Source organism: Anolis sagrei, chromosome 1 (assembly GCF_037176765.1).
Source record: "Anolis sagrei isolate rAnoSag1 chromosome 1, rAnoSag1.mat, whole genome shotgun sequence".
Taxonomy (NCBI): domain Eukaryota; kingdom Metazoa; phylum Chordata; class Lepidosauria; order Squamata; family Dactyloidae; genus Anolis; species Anolis sagrei.
This window is the reverse complement of record NC_090021.1, coordinates 107,548,571-107,571,583: the sequence shown is the minus strand read 5'-3', so window position 1 is coordinate 107,571,583 and position 23,013 is coordinate 107,548,571. Positions and strand designations below refer to the sequence as shown.

The following is a 23,013-nucleotide window of genomic DNA, read 5'->3' as shown; positions in this document are numbered from 1 at the left end:
TATTTTAAATTTTTTAATATGTATTAATTTTAATTCAATGGATTTTAAGCTTAATGTTGCAAGTGTATAAGTCATTGGATAATTGCCGTATGTAAGCCACCTTGAGTTCCCTTTGGGGTAGAGAAAGGCAGAGTATAAATAGGGTAAATAAATAAATAATATTCTGCACATCACATACTCGTATGTTCTTCCTTTCCACTAACTGTAAAAACAGTTTCAATAATGGAGTCATTGAACTATTGCTTCATTTATCAGGAAGAATTCAATATTCATATGGATTAGCCGAGTTCCTCCAGCCTTAGGTATCGCCTTTAGAAATGTACCAGAACCCAGTGTATTACTGCCCCTCTAAACCTAATTAGGTAATGATTTCTAATTGAGACCAATATACGTAGTAACTACAACTATCCACATCAGGTGTGCATGCTAACCTTAATAAGCAGAGTTGTACTATGCTCTGGCAAGCAATTAAATAAAGCAAAGCAATACGGAAATATTTGGTTTTTTGTTTTTTGTTTTTTACTTTTGCTGTTGCAGAACTCACCCAAATTGCAAATTTGTAGCAAGGCCCCAGCATGGAAGTATAGAATGAAAAGAGATACAAACAGAAACGACAGAGCAGTGATGAAAAGTTAAGCTTTGTGTCAAGGGAAGACTGTCCCGGAGGTCCGTAATATTATCATTTTGGGCGCCATGCACGCTCGGGAAAGGCTCAGCGACAATAGCAAAAACACATATCGATATACTGAACGCACAGTACAAAGTGTCTGTGGTCATAGGAGTTTTTTTTAAAAAAAACAAGCATGCATATCAAGCACATGCAAAAGGAGCTGATGTGCACTTGGTTTGATCTATCTTGAAATCCTACAGAAGATAACTGAATGGAAGAAACTTTTGTTCAAATTATAAACTGGAACTAGGTCACAAAAAGTCTATCCGTTTTAGAGAAACATAGACAGAAAGGGATTTATACATTCAAGAACTTCTAAATGCCCTCTGCACATCAGGGGGAAAATTTAAAACGTCACATTTTTAGGAAAGAAGGAAGCATGTTGTCCTAGAAATGCCCAGGAATTGTTCACTCACCCGAGGGATCAAAGGAAGTACCACCAGGGGAAGGAGAAGGGGATGCACCAAAAGCTGCTTCAAAATTGGGCTGTAGTATATTTGCCTGAGCTGGTGTAACGGGGGAAGGCGAGGGAGATGGAGCAATGAAAGAACCTCCAAAGCCTTTAAGAAACGAGAGAAAGAGAAACAGTAAAGTATCAGCTGCACATAAGCAACTCTCTCACATACATACAAATGACACCTTGCTTGACATAACTTTTCAGCTCCATCCCTTTCTCTTTCCTGACCAATATCAATATTACATATCCAGCTTTTGGGAGGAGATGTCCCAGAGATTATTTTCACTGTTTGAAATGTGGAAGCACATCACAATGACAACCGATAGAACTCTGATTGTGCTTACATTGCAACGATGAGTACATAATGCCCAACAGTGACCCCTTTGATGTTTCCAAGATGGAGGGCTTGTATTGCTAACCACTCAAAAGGTAGCTATTCTATTTTCCTTTCCTCCTTAATGGGTGGCACAGCAGGTTAAACCGCAGGGTAGCTGAACTTGCTGACTGAAAGTGGTTTGAATCCAGGGAGAGGAGTGAGCTCCTGCTGTTAGCCCCTGCTTCTGCCAATCTAGCAGTTCAAAAACATGCAAATGTGAGTAAATCAATAGGTATCACTCTGGAGGGTAGGTAATGGTGCTCCATGCAGTCATGCTGGCCACATGACCTTGGAGGCGTCTACGGACAAGGCTGGCTCGACTTAGAAATGGAGATGAGCACCACCCCCCAGAGTAGAAGACATCTAGACTTAATGCCAAGGGGAAACCTTTATCTTTACATTACTATTCTTATCAAGGGCTGATAGCTATTAAGGAATACAGTTTCATGGTTTAGAATTGTGTACTATCTCACTTCTTGTGAATGATTTCTCTCACTCCTCCCCTTTTCATCTTCCCCAGATTTTGGAGGGGACGGACTGGTAAGAAGGTGACAGTAGGCTATCCAATAAGTCCTGTCTAATAAAAGGTGCACGAGCCACTTGAACTAAGTCTTTGGATTTTTATTGCCAATCAAGAAGCCAAATGGGACTGCTGCCACAAAGCCTCACTGGATTTTACTGCTGCTTCTCTCACTGTTCCTTCAAATTGGTTTGTATTTTTGTCTGGTAAAGGCAGAAGACTGATTCACTTGGAGCACATGAGACAGAAGCAACAATAACACCCAGAATAGATTAATCACTCTCATTGCGATGAAGACACTGCTGACATGTGAGCTGGACAGTACCTCTATTCTTTGTTTGTACAATTAAAGTCATGCCCCTTCTTGCCAAATGATGTTCTACTTGGGAGTAAAAAGCTTGAGCATTTATTTCATATTCATTTGTTGCCCGTTGCTCCTTGCCTGGCCAGTGATGAAGAGAAGGGACCACAGATCCCCCCTCCCAGCCCATAGCAAATATATTTATTTTGTCACAATAGACATTCATCTTTACAGAAGAGATGAGGGAGATACTGATCATACAATGCACTTATAGTGTTAACTGCCTTAGGTGGACATTGTCCAGCAAGCAGATTAACATTTAAAATTAACCAAAAAATAGAAGAGTGAATATTCGATCAAGGGATTCATCCACTATTGCTCCTTTTTAGCATCAATTATTCTGACTAATCCAAAGTTATTTCCATCCCTTTTTTTATAACAAAGCAAGAGAATTTGGAACTAAAATTGGAACTAAAACTGTTTACATCCTGAAGCAAGGAATAGAGTGAACAGTATATATTTTTGCTATAAGCCATACTATAAAATAACTTCCTAGTCAATACACAATGGTACAAACATCCACTCTTCTCATTGTACCAAAAAGTACAGAAAACAAAAGTCATAATAATATGAAAAGAAAGAAATACCTAAGAATGAAACAAAATAAAATAAACTTCAGCAGAAACAAATGTAGAATTTTACACTTAGGAAGAAAAAACATAGATATGGGATGGCGGTTATGTTGTTCAGTAACACTACATCATCATTATTATTATTTCTGGCATTTGTACCCCATCTCTTCTCTATCCCTGAAGGGGGACTCAGGACAGCTTACATTAGTAACGGTGCAAGACCGCTATATTACAATTACAATAATATAACACAATCAAATACGAAACAGTCTTTAAACCAATACATATAGCATTAATTAAAACAATAAAACAAAGTCACAATGTCATCTGCCATGTGAATACAACCTTGGGATTATTTTTTACTATAAACATTAGTCAGGAGTTTAATTCAGCAACAAAGAAGGCAAATACTATCTTGGCTTGCATTAACATTACTTCCCTTGACTGGAACTAAAGTTTCCAAGTCAAGGGAAATAATAGTCTCTGCAGTTAGTCCTGAGATGCCTCATGTTTTTTTTTTAAAAAAATATATCAACTATTTGGAATGAGAAAGCCATTGGGAATTATAACTGGTATGGAGAATAAAACATACAAGGAGAGGTTGAAAGAGCTAGGCTTGTTCAGCTTGGTGAAGAGAAGACTGAAGGGTGTCATGATCACACTCCTTAGATACTTTAAGGCAGTGGTTCTCAACCTGTGGGTCCCCAGATATTTTGGCCTTCAACTCCCAGAAATCCCAACAGCTGGTAAACTGGCTGGGATTTCTGGGAGTTGTAGGCCAAAACACCTGGGGACCCACATGTTGAGAACCACTGCTTTAAGGGCTTCTACAGAGAGGAAGGGTAGCTTTGTTCCACCCTAGAGGGCAGAACTAAATCTAATGATTTTAGGTTAACAGAGAATAGATTTGGATTGAACATGAGAAGGAAACTGCTGATAGTGGGATTGACTCCAGTTATCTTGAGATGGTGGGATCTCCTTCTCTAAACGTTTCCAAAAAGAGGCTGGACATCTACCAGCTGGGGATGCTTTAGCTGGAGATCCTGCATTGAGAAACTTCCAACTCTACAATTCTATGCTTTTATGTAAAATTCATTTCTCTGGCTTTTTAGAACATTGACTCAACAGGGAAAGGGTGCAATTTGACTATGGACTGGCCTTTAGACTATGGATCTGGATGATGTGATTCATTGAAATGTATTTTTATTATACCTATGTTTTAATGTTTAACTTATGTTTTAACTGATGTGGTATGTTTTAAGGTACCATGGAGGTGCGATTGTAAGCCGTCTTGAGTTCCCCTCGGGGTAGAGAAAGGCGGGATATAAATAAGGTAAAGGGTAATAAATAAATAAAGGGTAAATATCTTCACTCACAAAGTAACCAGAGTTAATTGACAAATGTAGTGCTTCTGATATAAAATAATAATAATAATAATAATAATAATTGACAAATATCTAAATATATTTGAAAAATCAAGTACACTGTTAATTTAGTTATAACCACATTACATTTATATATTATAATTATAAATAGAACATCATAGAAGTATGTAGCTAAGTCAATAACATTTTTGCTTGCTATATAAAATAACAATACACTAGTACAATTCAACTGTAAGAGTCAGCATTAGCACAAAATGTCTGAAAACCATTAGATGCTTAGAGAAGAAAAGATTCACACTTGCACAGCTGGAGTTTCTCTTCTTTTTCTCCCTCCTGTATCTTCCAAAATTTGCTCTAAATGGTTCCCCAAACGTTTTGAATAAATTTGAGGAGTACATACACGTTTGCTGAGAGAAGGGCAAATTTGATTTGCCAGAGATGTCTGTTCTTCTGGTGAAAAAACACCATTGCAGACGACATTTTGAAAAGGTGAAGTTGCTTTATGCTTCTGACATATGCTACTTCAGGTCTATTCCTATTTCTGCACCTTTACCTCAAATAATACAACCTATTCCAAAAGGTATTTTGTTTGCTAATATTTTGTTTTGCTAATCTTTTATTCCTCTGTTCCTCTTCTCCAAGGAATTTAGGATTACCTCTGTCTCTCACACAGCACAAGATATTGACCACTTACCCATATATTTGGAACACACTAAAAAATTAGTCATACATCAATTATTTGCAATGCTATGCTATCTATTGCAGGGACGTATTTGCTTAGAAACATGTTCCTAATACAGCAAATGGCAAGCCTCCTGAGCCTGTGGACGGTTGTCCAGCATCAGTGGAGTACAGAAATGTTAGTTTACATGCAGCCAACGTAAAACCCATCCACCTTGCCCTATTAAGCACAGTATGTCATTATTTTTCATTACCCGCCAACAGATCAGCAGCAGCAGAGGCGCTAGAAGCAGCTTGGGTTGCAGGTTGGGATTCAGGAGCATTACTTCCAAAAGCATCTACAGGTTGTTCCATAAGGCAGCAATAAAAGGCAAGAGAATTTAAACAACCAAGATATTAATGTATTAGTTGGGGGAGGGGCATAACCATGAATTAAAAACAGAAGGCCACTTCTTCATGGCTGAATAGCAATGACCACAGTAAAGTTTCATATGTTATAGCAGCACTTCCAGATCAAAGGGAAAGGGATTCATATATAGATTGTTTTATGAAGTGGTAAGACTTTCTTGCAAAAGTATACATGTAAAATCATTTCGTAAATCAGGTATGTATACATATTGTCCTACCAAAGGCAAGTTTCCCCTCACTTCTACATCTGATTAGAAATTCAGAGATACAATAATATTATTTTCAAAACTTGGCACAACAATAGGGACAACCACTTACAAGGTGATTAAGTCACCACTTGATAAATGGCCATCCATATTACTCTAAGATGATTAAGAGACCTGAAACATGCAAATGTACAAATAAATGTCCTCTGCACAATATACATCTGCTGGGAAATAGGTCCCATTGTCTTAAGTGGAACTTACTTCCAGTAAGTTTATGTCTACAGTCTTATTCAGCCACCTAGTACTGCTTCAGATAGAGGAAAAACACTGTCAGATTAAAGCCATTTCTACTCCCATAATGGGAAATCCCCTGCAGATGCTAATCTAGAACAAATTACTCTGTTAGAATCAAGATCGGGGATGGGCAACCATTCTCAAATGTAGGCCCACATTTCCTTGAAAGAAACTGATGATGGAGATTGCTAATTCCAAAATTGGGAAGCCCTTTATCATCCTTTATTCATCTCATCATTTGATGATTCACTCACTTTCTCATACATACCCATTCACACAGTGTGCATACTCCCCACTATTTCCCTTTCCAAAGTATTCTCCTCTTGGCCCAGAAAACAACCATAATTTAGAAAGGACCACAGGAGAAAGAGACACGTGGTCCTGAATACCAACCACATGTTTTTTTTCCAACTGTAGGAGAAAACAAAAGGCCTATTAGGTAGACAAGTGCATCTATCAGCCAGCCATCAAATATAGTCAGCATAGTTTTACTTAAAGCATTGTTCTAACACTCACTATAGGTCAGTGGTTCTCAACCTGTGGGTCCCTAGGTGTTTTGTTCTACAACTCCCAGAAATCCAACCCAGTTTAGGATTTCTGGGAGTTGAAGGCCAAAACATCTGGGGACCCACAGGTTGAGAACTACTGCTCTTGGTGCTGGCTTGTATGGTGGGGCCATTTGGGCCTATTTGAGACTTGGCCGCTGTTCCTGGAGTAAAAATTATGTGCTGCACCAGTCTGGGAGATATGAAGGATCCAGATAGTCTGTTATTCATCTTATCTTTGATATTCTGGGTGACCAAAATTCAATCAATGTGCTTTCAAACATCCATAGCTTCTATTGATATGTCATCCGAAAAGACTGTTTTTTTATACTGTAATATCTGGTACACCAGGAGAGATAATGTATTATGTTCAACACCACTCCATTTTTGTTACTAACCTGTGGTCATTAATATACATTAATTTATTTTGTTTCATATCTCACATTTTAATGCAGGTTTGGGGAGAATGAAATCTGATTACCCACATTCGTTACCCATCAACTTGTCATTAGCCCACCAAAAACCTTTGAGGCTCCCAACTTAAAATAAAAAATGGCAAGATTTCGAGACAATGACCAGCTGAAAATTGCTCCAACTCCTTTAACACTTATACATACATGAAGTATTATCTCTCACACACTCTTCACACCCAGTACCTCCTCATTTAGTCATGTCTTGGGCAAAATGGAAATGTATCAATGTCACTTCTGGTTGCCATTTTTGTTGCGATGCAAAGAAAAGAAGGTATTTAATTGCAATATTGGGCATATGTGGCCCAAACGAGGGGTAAGGGAACCTGACCCTGATCCCTGCCCTTCTCTTAATACTGTAAGTTACAAAGGACACCTGTTTTCAGACTGAAAAACAATAAAGAAAGATTTTAACAGTCCAATTGGTAGTCTTCACTAGAAGATACTTACTTAATCAAGAATCAAAGAGTGTGGCAATACCTAGGCAAATCCATTGATTCAATAATTCTATTCTAGTCAGGATTAGTAACTGGCCTCATTGTGTAGCTATCGTTTTAAAATGTAAAACCAGTAGATATTTCATAATAGTTTCAAAATAAGAATAATTTTCAGTAGAGGAGACCTACAGGTCACCAGATGTCTACCATGTAAATGTTTTCCATCCTTATTCCTTATCAAGATTTATTTATTTATTTTATTTCTCGCATTTCTATCCTGTCCTTCTCAACCCCCGAAGGGGGACTCAGGACGGGATTATCTCACAAGTGAGATAAATATGCAATGTAGAAGCATTACTGCAAAACATGATAATGCAAGAATGTAATAATACTTTAGCCTTTGATCAGGAAACCAGTTCCATGCAAAGAATATTAAAAAGGACAGATGACATAATTAATGAAGCCAGCTAAAAAAAAAAAAAGAGGAACAGCTGAAAAACATATTCAACCACAGCACTGTATGAAGAAAACTATTAAAATTAAGCTGTTAGTGAAAAAAAATCAATGAAATGAAATGCGATGATTCTATAATGGTGAGAAGGAGCAATACCCACCACCAAACAGGTCAATCACACCTGAAGAATCCACTTTAGCAGGAGAGCCAGGGGGCAGGGATGATGGTGCTGCAAATGCATCCACTGTGGTAAGCATGATAACATTTAGTATCAGCAAATTAGGAGTGAGGAGCCCTAACTATCTTGAACCCATGATGACCCAGTAGCAAATGCTGCCCTCTGTGACATTAATATACACGATTTCCCTTTACATATCCCACATAGGATCTAAAATTCAATCATATGTGCTATGGTCAAGGAACACATTACTGGCAAACCTCAGACTTAACAAAAAGGTACTTGACTCCAATAGACATCCTACTTTTGCTTAGCCTATATGAACATATCTGGTGATGCCTGTAACTTGCATAATCTACTTCTATGATATGTGCCAGAGAAAGATCTGAAAAGTTTCTGAACCAATCAGAGATTTTTTAAAGGACAATTGAATTCAGGAACTCGGTTTATATTAAGTACACAGTTTATGCTCCTAGTATGTTTGAATAGTTAGAGTTCCTAAGTATGAACAAAATGCTCTCCAGGGATACAAAACCTTAGATTCTGCAGTTGAATCTGACTTTCTCCAGATAGCACCTTCATATGGGAAGAGGCTCCTCCACTTTTATACAGGCTTCTCCCCTAGTTCTAGCAAATAACAATACTTCTCCTAAAGTTTGTTAGCCACGTTAAGTTAAACTTTAAAGTTATTTTTATACCATCCTGTTTCCTTGGTGTTCATCAATCACCATAATGTGGGCAAATGCAAACTGAATTTGTCCTTGGGCTGAAAAGGTCCCCTCCCACTTTTGGTTTAAATTTTGGTACAGTGAAGCTTGAATCTTAACCAGACTCATCCATGTAACAAATGATGTCTTAAATTTACACTGAGTCTGAACCCAGTAAGTCATGCTGTTGTCCCTGTCCCCAACACCATGCCTGTCATTTGGCCTCTGTACCAAACTCCCATGCAATGACAAAAGGTTTGAAAAATGAGCTAGAGCTGTACTCATAGAGGTTATTCCACATGATTAGAAGGTCAAAAAATTTAGGGTTCTCAATTACATGGAAAAGTCTCTATGAATTGAAATGAAGAACGGGGCTAAAATGTTGGTGAGGGAAGTAATGCAGCCTTACTTGCCTTTCATTGCATATATTTACTTCATGCAAATAATGCATTTAAAAGAGCTTAGTTTCAATTAATAATAGCCGATGTCATAATCATTATTTATTTCAAATTCCAAGCAAACCTTTTTAGATAACTCCTCCCCCCTTTTCCCAAACTAGTTTGGGGAGAAAAGGGCTTGCTTGGAATGTGGACACCTTTTTCTCAACAAGGATGAAGAGCAGTGGTTGTCAACCTGTGGGTCCCCAGATGTTTTGAACTTCAACTCCCAGAAATCCTAACAGCTGGTAAACTGGCTGGGATTTCTGGGAGTTGTAGGCCAAAACACCTGGGGACCCACAGGTTGAAAACCACTGATGAAGAGGAAAGATAGTGGTATAAAGGGGCATGCTCCGAGCAGGTGTCATATAGACAGTTTGTAATTAGAAAGGGGAAATTCATCCCATCTTGGCCTCTCCTAATTATAATACATTGTTGTTTTTTTCTTTTTATATCACACTCTGCAACACATTTAAGAGCAGTTTATGTTGAGGTATGAAATAAATATGAACCCAAATGTCATCAAATAACCCTAATTTTCCAAAGCATGAAAAAACCAAACCAAGCTCCAAAACCATCTGTGAAATTTGCAGACTAAAATAGTACTAAATGACATCTAGATACATTTTCAGATTTCTGTCCAATCCATACAGCATTTGAAAATACAACATAAAACTACATGCAGTAGAGCAGAGGAAGAATGTGTGAACTTTCACATGGAAATGTCTTATGAAAGTGGCTCATTTGTATAATCTGCTCAGTGCCCCTCCGGATGCAATCTGCATATTCAAGCCCCTTCAAAAGCCACTTTGTAATTACTGAATTATATCATCTTTTCCTTACATTTGGAATGAGATACTAAGAATATTCACCCAAAGACAAGTTTGATTGTGTTCTAAGTACCGAACAAAAGTGATTAGCAGTAGCCTCTTAATTTTTCCATACTAATCCCCTTGCCTTTACAGTCTTGTAGCTGTAACACTGTTACGTGGGTTTAGGGTTTGGATAGGGAAAGCTGAAAGCCGCAGTCTCCATAAGTCAAGCAAAATGAGATCTAGGACAGTGCTTTTCAACTTGTGAGTCTCCAGATGTTTTGGTCTTCAACTCCCAGAAATCCTAACAGCTGGTAAACTGGCTGGGATTTCTGAGAGATATAGGTCAAAACACCTGGGACCCACAGGTTGAAAACCACTGAGAAATTATATTATTCTCATAAACTTTGCTTTATGAATTGATTCAAATATCATCAACTCAGCTATTGATGTTGCCTTTTTAAAAAGGTGCCATCAACATTTCCATCAAATCAAGTGAGTAGGTTTTAAAATACAGTAGGAGTCCCATATCTGTGAAGATACATTCCCAGTTAGACTGTGGTTGCATGAAACTGTGGACATGACCAAACACCTCATTCTGGCTCCAGCATCCCAGAGTTGCAGTGGAGGACGTAGAGATTCTAAGAGTGGTATCCTCTCTAGGAATTTCATAGGGCCTCCAGTACCACTTTATGGTGCTTCTGGGGAAGGTATAGAATTGCCTGGAAGGCCTAGCAAATTACTAGCCAAATCATTAACCCCACCCCCACCCCCCACCCCCCAGGCAGGGGCAAGTGAAACTGTAGGTATAGGTTTTGTAGTTACGGGGATCTTGCTGTATCTATTCTGGGATAAATCACATGGGGAAAATGTAGGATCAAGTAACACACACTCACCAGATAAGAGATCACCAGTGAGAGAACTCTCAGGCACAGGAGAAGCTCCAGCTGGTGGAGAAGAAAAAGCATCTTCCAGAAATCAAAGAAAAATGAAGCAGAAAAGTGAAAATTGTAGATAAAAGTGAGAGGCTCACCAGTCACAAAACATAACAAAAACCCCACCAAAAACACCAAGAGAACAGCAAAGCAACTGGGAGAGGAAGGAATTTGAATTAAGGGGAAAGGATATAGTGCATTTTGTTTTACCTGTACCAAACAGGTCTATGCTAGGAGTAGCATCTGGCTTAGGTGCTGCAGGGGCTTCAGGAGGTGCAGAGTCAAACAAATCTAAGATCAAGAACATACAGGTCTTTAACTCATTTCTTGGAGATGAGACCAGCCATTTTTGTTTTATTCCAGCTTCAGCCTGGAGTTTTGCTTCCTTCCAAAAGGAATTGTCAGGTACAGTATCCATGCAAAACATCATCTGTGTTTGCATACATTGTAACTCTTAAGAAAGTCCAATTAACCATGGCATATTCTTAATTTTCTTTTTAAAAGAGTTAAAAACAAATTACCACCAAAGATATCTAGAGCAGGAGGAGGAGCAGAGGTGGTGGTAGTGGTGGCGGTAGCAGACGTAGTAGCAGTAGTGGTGGTGGTGGTAGTAGTAGTAGCAGTTGTAGCAGGGGTTGGAGGGGCCACGGTTGCGGCAGCAGTTGGAGTAGGAGTAGTTGCGGGAACTGGAGTGGCTGCACTAGTTGTAGGGGTAACTACAGGAACGCTGGTCTCAGTTGGCTTCATGGCAAAGAGGTCCAGCTCTTGAGCAGCCTCTGCACTGCCTTCAGATGGGGCAAAGGGGTCTTGTAAAAGGAAAGGGCAGAGTAGATATATGTATATATAAAGGATCAGTAGGGAAGGAGATTGAGAGAAACCACACATCATGTGCATTAAAAACTATATGCATAGAAATCGTACATTACAGTCAGCCCTCCATATTTGATTAGTAACAGATTTTATTAATAGGTTCTCTCTAGAAATGTCTCCAGTGAAAATCTACACTCAACTTCTGCCATAACTTCCACCAGAAGTTGACCACGGAGTTACAATGGAGGACTTTGACATTTCTAGAGAAAACCCTTCTCTAGGCATTGTAGATCTGCCATCACGATTCTATGGCCAACTTATTCATGGTTTTCCCATTTTGACAAGAGTCCTGCACCCCAACCCCTGTGAAAGTGGAGGGCCTACTATACATAGACACATGGCGAGGCAAAGATTGATTGCTAATTTTGGTCTCCAGCATCTTCATCAACCAAAAAAACACAGCTTTTTACTTTCCCTAATGTGACATTCTGTTAGATTGAGGAAAAGAATTCCAAAGTTTAGTAATCCTAAAAGGACAGAAATCCACTGTAGATAAATCCCACCAACTTACATGCACAGCTCAGCACTTTTTACATTTCTAGCATTAACAAGCATTTTACTGACATACACTGGTGTCTAACAAATTGGGATTTGCAGAACAGATTGGAATGACTACCTGCAGACACTCAGAGAAAAGATTAAAAGGGAGGGTGGGGTGGGGACACAATATACTGCCATGTAGCTTCTTTCAGTCAATGCAACACACAAGACAAGTGACTGGCTAGCTAATGAGATGGGACCCACCATTTCCTGAACATGCATCAAGAGCTGCTGCTACAGGGGTTGGGGTAGCTGGTGCTGCTGCCCCGTCAGCTGCGGCAGGGGCTTCACCAGGAGAAGCGGCAAAGGCATCTTGAGTGCAGTTTTAGGAACAGAAATTAAGGAGGATAAAAACAAGAAGAAAATATAGTAAAAGAACTAAGTTAAATGGCATACAAGATTCCCTTATACAAATCATTATCTGCTGGGATTCATTTGGGAGAGGTCACCAACAGTTTTTAGAAGTCAACGCTTTGGTTCAATCAATTTGTCGGTATTAGGTGAGGTTAACAAAGATAGCCTATGGTTACAGGCAAGATATGCAGGATAGTCAATGGCGATAAGATGCTCATTGTATAAGGGTTCTGAACAGCATGCTTGTGTAACATTCAGAGAAACAAAAAAGAAATACACCCATGGGCACTATGAAACTTTGAGGATATACCAAAAAGGATATTAACATTTTTTCTGTTTTTCCAAGTCTCTCTTATTTATGTATAGTAATAGTCTTTGGGGTACAGTAGAGTCTCGCTTACCCAACATAAATGGGCTGGCAGAACATTGGATAAGCAAAAATGTTGGATAATAAGGAGGTATTAAGAAAAAGCCTATTAAACATCAAATTATATTATGATTTTACAAATTAAGCACCAAAACATCATGTTTTACAACAAATCAACAGAAAAAGCAGTTCAATAGACGGTAACGTGTAGCAATTACTGTATTTACAAATTTAGCAGCAAAACATCGCAATGTATTGAAACAGCTGTGGATCCGGGCAGGAGGCAGACTGCATTAGATAATACAGAATGTTGTGTGAGGGAAGATTGGATAAGCAAGACTCTACTGTATTTCCAACTAAATTATGCCAACACATTATTTGTAGTCTTAACAACAATTTTCCTTGACTTTTTGGTGATCAAAATAGAGGTGTTCACTTGAACTGAAGACTCTTTGGCCATGACATTATTAATACTGATATCCTAACACCTAATTGCCTTCTACCTAATGAGTTGGATTAGTAGTGAAAAATACCTCAAGGATTAATCCAACTAGAATGGAGCATACGTAAGTGATGTCTTAATAAGTTTTTGCTGATTCAGTGGCTAGCTGGGCCTAACCACTCAGTTTAGGTCGATGCATACAATGTGTAACTAAGCATACAGTGCGTAGCCCTACAAACAGCCTGTTTTAATGAGATTGTAGTAATACAGTCATAACCAATCTGACATCCTTTTCTCTTATATTCCCATCTCCAAGGCAAAGCCCAATATGAGGTTACAGGATATCTGCTAAAGGTGAAATTGTACAATGACTACTCTTGCTAACATTCCCCACAGTCTTGCAGACCCATCTGACCTGAGTTAGCAAGGTTCAAGAGACATGGGATACCTCGCATTTGTGGGATTTTATAGTTGGATATAAAAATATTACTACTTCTCTCATTTCTCAAGATGTAATAAGATAAATCTTTTATATGAAAGCCAATTACATTGTTAGTGAGAAAGTTAATACATCTCTGTGGATAGATGGCACAGAAACACTGTTTACAGCATCCAGTACCGTCTCCTTACCAGTAAGGACCCCTATGTGTTGGCAAGGGCAAGAGGTATGGAAGGCCTCTAGCCCATGGGTAGTGATAAACCCTGGGAGCTTCACATCTAGCTCCTTCTACAGGCCTGGAGCCACTTTCTCAGCTGAGGGGGAAACAATAGAACTCTTTTTACTTTCCCTCCAATAATATACCATAATTATCAACTATCTTTCATAGTTCAGTATGCTGCCGTATTGGAATTGGAATTTGGGTAAAGAGTGTAAGGAAGAAGAGAAAATATTGAAGTGACCAAGACTATGGGAACTTTAAAGAGAGAAGCTTTTGAATTGCAACCTGGCAGTCCTTATTATGAGTACTAGAGAAGAACCTCAAAAGAAACTATTCTTATTTTAAAAATTTCCAAGCACAGAAAGCTGTACATGCTGTTAAGACAGATGTCTAAAAACACACAAAAATACTGATGCCGACTATTCTAAAAAGCTTATGTTGACATGCATCTGAACTGCAACAGAACAGGTTAAAGCTGGCTTTATATCTACTGAAGAGCAAAAGAATCAGGGAAGAGCAACAGGAAATGGAGTCTGCCAAGTTATCATTTTGTTTCTGTACATAACTATAGTATTTATATTTCTTGATGTTGTTAACACAATCGAGCAAACTGCATGGCAGATGTCAAACAATTATGTGAGAAAATTGTATTTTCAAAACAATTACTTTAATAAGGTAAGTAGGAAGTTTTTCTTGAAAGTCATGTCAAAATAATGAATACAGACTGAATACAATTATATAGCATACTTTGTAGGTGACATGTTGTTTACCTGATAACATCATACTGATTGAGTATCCCTTATCCAAAATACTTGGGACCAGATTTTTTTTACTTTTGGAGTATTTCTATATGCATAATGAAATATCTTGGAGATGGGACCCAAATCTAAACACAAAATTAAATTATGTTGCATATGCACCTTACATACATAGCCAGAACATTTTATACAACATTTTAAAATAATTTTGTTCATGAAACAAAGTCTGTGCAGACTGAACCATCAGAAAGCAAACGTGTCAACAATCTCAGTCAAGCATGTGGACAATTTTGAATTTTGGGGCATTTCGAGTTTTGGAATTCCAGGTAAAGGATACTCAACCTATACTGCCTTGTGAAATAAAACAACAAAATAGTGTATAAAATGGCTGAGATTCTGCTCATCAACCTGTGGGATGACGCCTTGCAGACATAGTAATTATGGTTCCACTGTGTGTAAACAAGGTCACATGAAACATGTGAAATCTTACAACTGGACCATGGCTAAGCAGTAGTAAATTGCACTACTGACAACTATGACTGTGCAAACATTGGAACTTTTGTCAAAGTCTAATACATGGAATGGCTATCCAATATTCACCATAGTCAGTGCTTACAGTAGCCAATTTATGGGGATGCCATACCCCATCAAGGCATATTCTAGGTCCCTTTATGTATCCAAGCTTCAGGACTGCTTTAAATGGCACATCTGATGCAGTTCATCCTGACTATCCATGGAAGCTCTCCTCCTACATTAAATAACAGATTCAGGTATTGGTGTAATTGCTGTTGAGACAACACAGGAGGAAAGCATTGACCCCTCTTTCCCATTGTGCATCATGAATAGACAGTTATATATTGACATTTGTGTAACTTAAAACAACCCAATTACTGTCCTGAATAGATGGGTCTACATCAGACCTGAGCAAACTTAGGCCCCCAGGTGTTTTGGACTTCAACTCCCACAATTCCTAACAGCCAGAGGGCTGAAATTTGCTCAGGCCTGGTCTACACAGTCCTTCCCTGGCAACTATTCAAATTCTCAAAAGCAACCCTGCATTTGTAGAATGTGTCAATAGGTCTCTTCTGACATTTTCAGATACCAGAAGAATTACATTATGATAATTCTGTCAATGCTCTAAGAGAACTATTCATCATTATCCCTTTGTAAATTGAAGAATGAAAGCGAGAAAAGAAAAAGAGGAAAAGAATCTAGGGGGCTAAACTAACCTCCAAAGAGATCCACTTCAGCAGCAGTAGTAGCAGAAACAGTTGCAGTTGTAGTAGAAGAAGCAGATGCTAATTCAGTTGTTGCAGCAGTAGAAGCTGGAGCAGGCTCTGAAGCAAATGGATCTGTAATCTGTGGCTCAGAGGTAACACCAGAAAGTCCAGCCAAACTGTCTACATGTGTCCATACATGAAGATCAAATGGAAATAGTGAGCGGAAGAGACAGGGGAGGGGAAACCCAAACTAATGCTACATTGCAAAAAAGGGAAAGATTAGAGAAAGGTAAACCTATACTAGTTGCGTAGTGGGGAAAAATTAACTGGAAGAAGCAGTTAGAAATCAAGCATTACTCACCCTCTCCCAAGAGGTCTGCAACATTATCCATTAGAAGATAGCAATGTAAAGAAATAAGAGAGTTAATAGAACTGCTAGAGCCAACAAGAATGCTATCCAGAAGTCAATCTTTGCCAAAGTGGGGCTATTTCAAATCAAAAGGACGCTGCTCTAAGTCCAGGCATGCTACGGGTACCTTGTGTATGGTTTTATATGATGCAGGCTGTTTTTCTTTTCCAAAGCTCCTAAAAACAAAGACTCCTTAAGTGACGAGATTTTCTGAGTCCCATTCAATGACAGCTTCATCCAACCCACAACTACTTTAAAATAATCATGATTAAGGGATCATGATCACCAAAGGTTACTGATTCTTTGAACAGAAAAACAGAATTACATCTAGCACAACATTGTAAACAAAACTATTGATAGATTATTCTTGTCTGTCCCCCTGAATAAAGCATTTATCATGTGTTCTTTTAAACTCTCATTGGTGGAGGCTCAAATAATATATGCCAGCATGCAATTCAACAGCCAAAATAGCTGTATCATTATTATTTAGCTCCAAATGATGCATTAGTATGCATTTCTAAAAAGTATCCTGTTCTTAGTATCTCCACAGTTAATACCATTGATCAAACGTCACTACATTTTTGCTTCTTGTATTGACTGGGAGGCAAAGTGAATTTTTCTCTCATCTTTGAACCTGTTGTGAAAGGCATCAGTTGTCTCAGACGTTGCCCAGAAATTTATGCACATCACCAGCCCTCCCTCTGAGTGGCCAAATAAACAAATATTTCAGTGGGATTTCCAAGGAGCGGGGGGGGGGGGGGGGGGGTGGTGGTGGTGGTGGTGGTGGTGGTGGTGTGTGCAATGGGTAAAACCCCTGTGATGGCTGAACTGCTGATGGAGTGAGCTTCCATCTGTCATGCAGGGACATAAGAGAAGCCTCCCACAGGATGGTAAAACATTTCGGTGTCTCCTGGGCAATGTCCCTGCAGACGGCCAAGTCTCTCAGAAGTGACTTGCAATTTCTCAAGTTGCTTCTGACTTGAGGAAAAAGTGGGATTTCCCAAAAGATACTCCTAAGATTTCTTTCCAGCACCTATCATCACAAAATAAAACTTTGGAATACACAACATTTGGCTCAGCTAGTAAGGCTAGCCAAAAAATGGTAGGCGACTGAAGCAAACTGCATTTTTCTTACTGGATTCTATTACATTCCACAATCGATTTTACATTTCTCTGAATTATCTGAATAAAGCCTGGGGTCTGTTCTTATGCCATGACTTCAGATAGCCAGGCAATTATTTTCTAGTTTTCTCTACATATACATCATGTAAAACAAAAGAGCGATGTAGATTATCCAGTCCAGATACCCTGTTCTGCTGACTAATCCAAAGACAAAGGAAGAACTAATGCACTGGCAGGTCTACTTAGAAGAAATAAATTGCTGTTATTAAAGTTACTGCTTTAAAGAGGAAATTTTATTTATAGCCTTATTAAGATCTTATTTCCAGCTTCCTTTTAAGCCAGATAAAAAGAGGCTAATCAGGCAACATAAAACTGCATATTATATTCATGGAAACAATGGAAGTGAGCTAGACCTATTCCTAGTCCTCTAAAATTCACAGAAATCAGCCTGTCCACACTCAAAAGGCAGTAGGACCAATTGAAGGGATGGGGATTGCATAGCTTCCTTCTTGTATGTTTATGTTTTTCCATTTCATAGCATCTAAATGAGACTTTGCTCATGTGCAGAGAACCAGTGTCAATTATACTGCATCTCTTGAGCTAGAACGAATAACCTTTCAAAAAGGAAAGAAATCAAGAAGAAGAAAATGGCACAGCTAGATTGTTTAGCTAGTGGTTCCCAACCTTTGGGCCTTCAGGTATTTTGGACTTCCAGAAATCCCAGCCAGCTTACCAGCTGTTAGAAACTGGCACAGCTTGATTAGCTAGTAGTTTGCAACCTTTGGGCCGACAGATATTTGGACTCCCAGAAATCCCAACCAGCTTACAAGCTGTTAGAAACGGTGGGAGCTGAAGTCCAAAACACCTGGAGGCCCAAAGGTTGGGAACCACTGTTTCAGACCCTGTATTTAATGGCTTCATGGAGGACTGCCATTAATTGGCCATATATATTATCCACACAACTGCACAATTAAAACCCTGATTCTGCTGCCCTGAAATCTTCCACTGGGAAGAATGTGTACAGAAAGAAATAATATAGTTTTGAAGCCAATGGCATAAGAGAGGGATGGGCAAAGTGTGGCCAGTAAGACACATGAAGAGCCTATGTAAGACCTAGGCATTTAAAAAAATCAGGGCAATTTTCAGGTGCTTATTTTATATGAAAACTACCTAAAATGTGCCCAAACTAGAGTTTCTTGATTCTCCTAACTATCCCTCCCCACCTCCAACCCAAAATAATAACCCAGCCCAATTGGTGGCCAGATGTGACACAGTGTTACTTTGGGCACACTGAAACAGGCTGGTGCAGCTTGGCAGATGTGGTGCCCAATCACTGTGCAGTTGGTCCACCCCTGCTGTAAAATGAGCATGGTAACCAAGTATTGTACATATATATGCCTATTCAGGTAGTCAAAGTAATGTTTAAAAAACCCCCACTACCAATCTTAGATGAGGCCCAGAAAACCCATGCCAGAACCGGTGCTTATTCCAGACTCTAATGCCAACATCAGTTGTTGCCTTTTGGTGATACATGGGCTGCATTCCAGTCACAAGGTCAAGAGAGAGAAAGCGAGGGAGAGAAGGAGAGGGGAGGGAGGACAGAAAAGGAATGGGAGGGGACAGTTGTTTGCTCCATCCTCTTCCCTGAACTGTGATGTAGCTACTTTTCTGACTTGTCATTAAAACCAGACAGCATTTAGAGTGTGTCTAATGGACACTGAATATTTTATTCTAAAGGGTTGCCTGAATGTATGTGTGCATATTTATCAACCCACACTTTAACTGTAGGGCACATAGGTCTTGGGCTGAACAATAACAAAGCAATATTGGTGGGTTGCTGTGAGTTTTCCAGGCTGTATGGCCATGTTCCAGAAGCATTCTCTCCTGACATTTCACCCACATCTATGGCAGGCATCCTCAGAGGTTGTGAGGTTTGTTGGAAACTAGTGGGTTTATATATCTGTCGAATGTCCACTGATATATAACCAGATGTCTATATATCTGTAGATGTCATGTTTTATCCATGACATCTTATAAAATGTAACAAATGGCCACAATAAATTAAATAGATATGGAATCTGAAGACTTGGTTTCAGATTGCCAATTTTTCCTGTGCAGCCTCTAAACAAAATTAGAAGTTAGAATCTGAGGTTGTTTTGGAAAGCATGCTGTGTAAAATCAGGCTAATTCATGATTATGGGGCAAATTCAATATGTTCTAGAGGCATTTTCTCCTGACGTTTTGCCTGCATCTATGGCAAGCATCCTCAGAGGTACCTCACTACCTCTGAGGATGCTTGCCATAGATGCAGGAAAAATGTCAGGAGAAAATGCCTCTAGAACATGGCCATATAGCCCGGAAAAAACTACAACAACCCAGTGATTCCGGCCATGAAAGCCTTCGACAATACTTTTATTTCTTATTCAGTACTCAAGCTGGAACTGTATTATTGCTGGGGCTTTCTTCTGTGATATTTTTTTGTGTCCTGCCTCAAACCTCATGGCAAAAATGTCCTATATTCTTTATTTAAAAGATCAAATACTTCATCTTACAAGGGGAACACACGAACTGTTTCTTTCCCCTGTCTTGATGCTTCCCTCTGCAGCTATAATAATAATAATAATAATAATAATAATAATAATAATAATAGTCACACAGTCCTAGATGCTTGGGAAGTGTTCAACTTGTGATTTTTAAAAATGAAATCCAGCATATAGATCTCGTTTGCTGTGACATACTGTGCTTTTGTGTCAGTAAAATAATAATAATAATTTTATTTTTGTATCCCGCCACCATCTCCCCGAAGGGACTTGGGTAGGCTTATGTGGGGACCAAGCCCAGCCAAACAGGGTTAAAATATATGCAATAAAAATATATACACAACAACATAAAAACATAATTAATCACACTAATACATAAGCCTGCATCAGCCAAATGGACTTAAACAAGCAAGAGCTCTTTGATAGACGGTAAATCTGAAATCTAATTCTAACTTTTCCTGTTTGTTGTTGCTGCGGTGTGCCTTCCGGTTGCTTCTGACCTACAGTGACCCCCAGGTGAACTACTACTGGTGAAATACCTCAGAGATGAAAGGATTAAAAAAGAGATTCCAGCAGTAGGTGCTTCACTGTCGTACCTCTGAGAAGGGATAAGTCGGACATGTTGGGCAAGAAAAACACAAGCTATTGGCCACGTATAGTTGTCTGCAAACTGCTTTGCTAAATCCCTGGCATATAGACAAAGGCATTACTTAACACTTACACTATGCTTTCCACAATACATCTCTGCTGGGCTGCACTGGAAATGCTGAATCCAAGATGTATGGTGATTTTCAAGATTAAATTTAATGAAGTTCTTTTTCTTTACGTATCCAAACACCTGCGTATGTAAATGTGTGTCCCCTAGAAATCTGCATAGTGGCATGAACATTAACAATGCCACAACCTTTACTACTACTAATACATTTATCTATCATAACAAGGAATCTATATATTAGTTTTTGACAAACATATAATTTTAAAAAATAAATAATAAGTCTTTTTTGTATATCAAAATTCAAATTCTTCTTAGAGGTGATCTTAGACAAGACATGGGCAAACTTCGGCCCTCCAGGTGTTTTGGTCTTCAACTCCCACAATTCCTAACAGCCTACCGGTTGCATATGCACCTTACATACATAGCCAGAAGGTCATTTTATACAATATTTTAAGATAATTTTGTTCATTAAACAAAGTCTGTGTAGACTGAACCATCAGAAAGCAAACGTGTCAGCAATCTCAGTCAAGCATGTGGACAGTTTTGGATTTTGGGGTACTAACCAGTTGTTAGTAATGGTCCAAGTTGAAGTCCAAAACTCCTGGAGGGCCGAAGATTGCCCATACCTGCTTTAGACAGTAATACATTTATTCTGGCCTATGCTTTTGTGTACCTGGGACCCACTTTATTAGAACCATTTTATTAGACACTTTGGTCAGAAGGATTCCTTTTCCATATGGCTGCTTTAGTGGAGTTTCCTCCCCCAAAAAGTACCAAATCCAAAAAAAGAAGAAAAAATGAGTTATATTGGGAAGCACATTGTTGGTTAAGAGTAGAACATTGTGTATGGATCAAAATATGTGAAATCACTTAGTAAAGGGCTTGGAAAATGGCATTTTATTGCAAAAGAATGCATATTCTCAGCACCTTTTCTCAAGCCTTGTAAAATTTGATCAGATGGATTTGGTACCTTTGGGAAACGATCTCCACATTTGTTCCTCTCATGGTAACAACTTTTTGCAGGCATGTTGATCTGAATTCCATAAAAAAAATCCCATAATAATTATGCTGGCATTTCAAACGTTAGCTTTCTTACAAGAGAAGGCCATGAATGACTACCACAACAGGTTGTCAGACACACAAGGAAACAAATCAAAACTGTATTTGTACGATTATGTCAAACACACTGAGCAAACGACTGCAGTTGTTTTAAGAATCCTTATAATATTATAATAAATATAATACAAATATTATATTTACATAGCATATAAATACTACATTTTCTATTTGTTTTACATAACCCAGTGTTTATTTTCCTTAAAGGGTATGAGGAAGTTTTCTGAGATCTGGCAGCCTCCGCCACAGTTGCAGAGTACTGCATATTTAATGACAAATTAAGGCATTCAAGTTTTAAATGTCACATTCCTTCTGCAGAAGGAGAGAATTAAAGTCCAACATAGTGAGAGATATAGTGCTTTTGTTATAGGCAAGTCAAATGTAAAATGAGAACACAATTCAGGATCAGCATTTTATGGCTATAATGATTACTCTGGATGGAAGCAATGACTGATGATTCATTAGAATCTTGCTGGATGAAAAGCTTTTGATATATTTGCACAGTTGGCCCTCCATATCCACAGATTCAATATACATGGATTCAAAATATTTTTTAAAATTGAAAAAACAAACATTGTTTTGCTATTTTATATAAGAGGCACCATTTTACTATGCCATTGTATAATATCATGGGACTTGAATACTTAAGAATTTTGGTTTCCATAGGAGGCCTTAGAACCAAACTCTAGTGCGTACCAAGAACCCAATGAATATAAAATAGAATTTGAAATATGAAATGAGGTAGGTCATATGAAATGAAATAAAATGATGAGATAACTGAAATATGAAAAGAAATAATGGAATCTGTAAACACATGCACATTTCAGGATTACTATTCTGATCGTAAGTTCCTTATATGTACAATAAGGACAATGCTAATCAGATCCATGATAAATTGTAACTCTAGCGCAGCGATTCCCAACCAGTGATCTGTAGACCACCAGTGATCTGCAAGAATGAAAATATGGTCCATGGCCTCACCATTACTACACCGCT

The 23,013-nt window shown here is 38.6% G+C and overlaps 1 protein-coding gene across 1 annotated transcript in view; it reads right to left on the bottom strand.

The window, feature by feature from the left end:
* The window catches only part of SNAP91 (synaptosome associated protein 91), a 100,809-nt gene that overhangs the window by 10,309 nt on the left and 67,487 nt on the right, over positions 1–23,013 (bottom strand). Inside the window, exons 15-23 of the mRNA XM_067467642.1 lie at positions 16,477–16,491; positions 16,125–16,295; positions 12,520–12,627; positions 11,427–11,711; positions 11,116–11,196; positions 10,867–10,917; positions 7,997–8,080; positions 5,277–5,360; positions 1,087–1,230 (exon numbers count right to left, since the gene is read on the bottom strand). Coding sequence (XP_067323743.1) covers positions 1,087–1,230; positions 5,277–5,360; positions 7,997–8,080; positions 10,867–10,917; positions 11,116–11,196; positions 11,427–11,711; positions 12,520–12,627; positions 16,125–16,295; positions 16,477–16,491 — 1,023 coding nt within the window. The remainder of the gene's footprint in view (positions 1–1,086; positions 1,231–5,276; positions 5,361–7,996; positions 8,081–10,866; positions 10,918–11,115; positions 11,197–11,426; positions 11,712–12,519; positions 12,628–16,124; positions 16,296–16,476; positions 16,492–23,013) is intronic.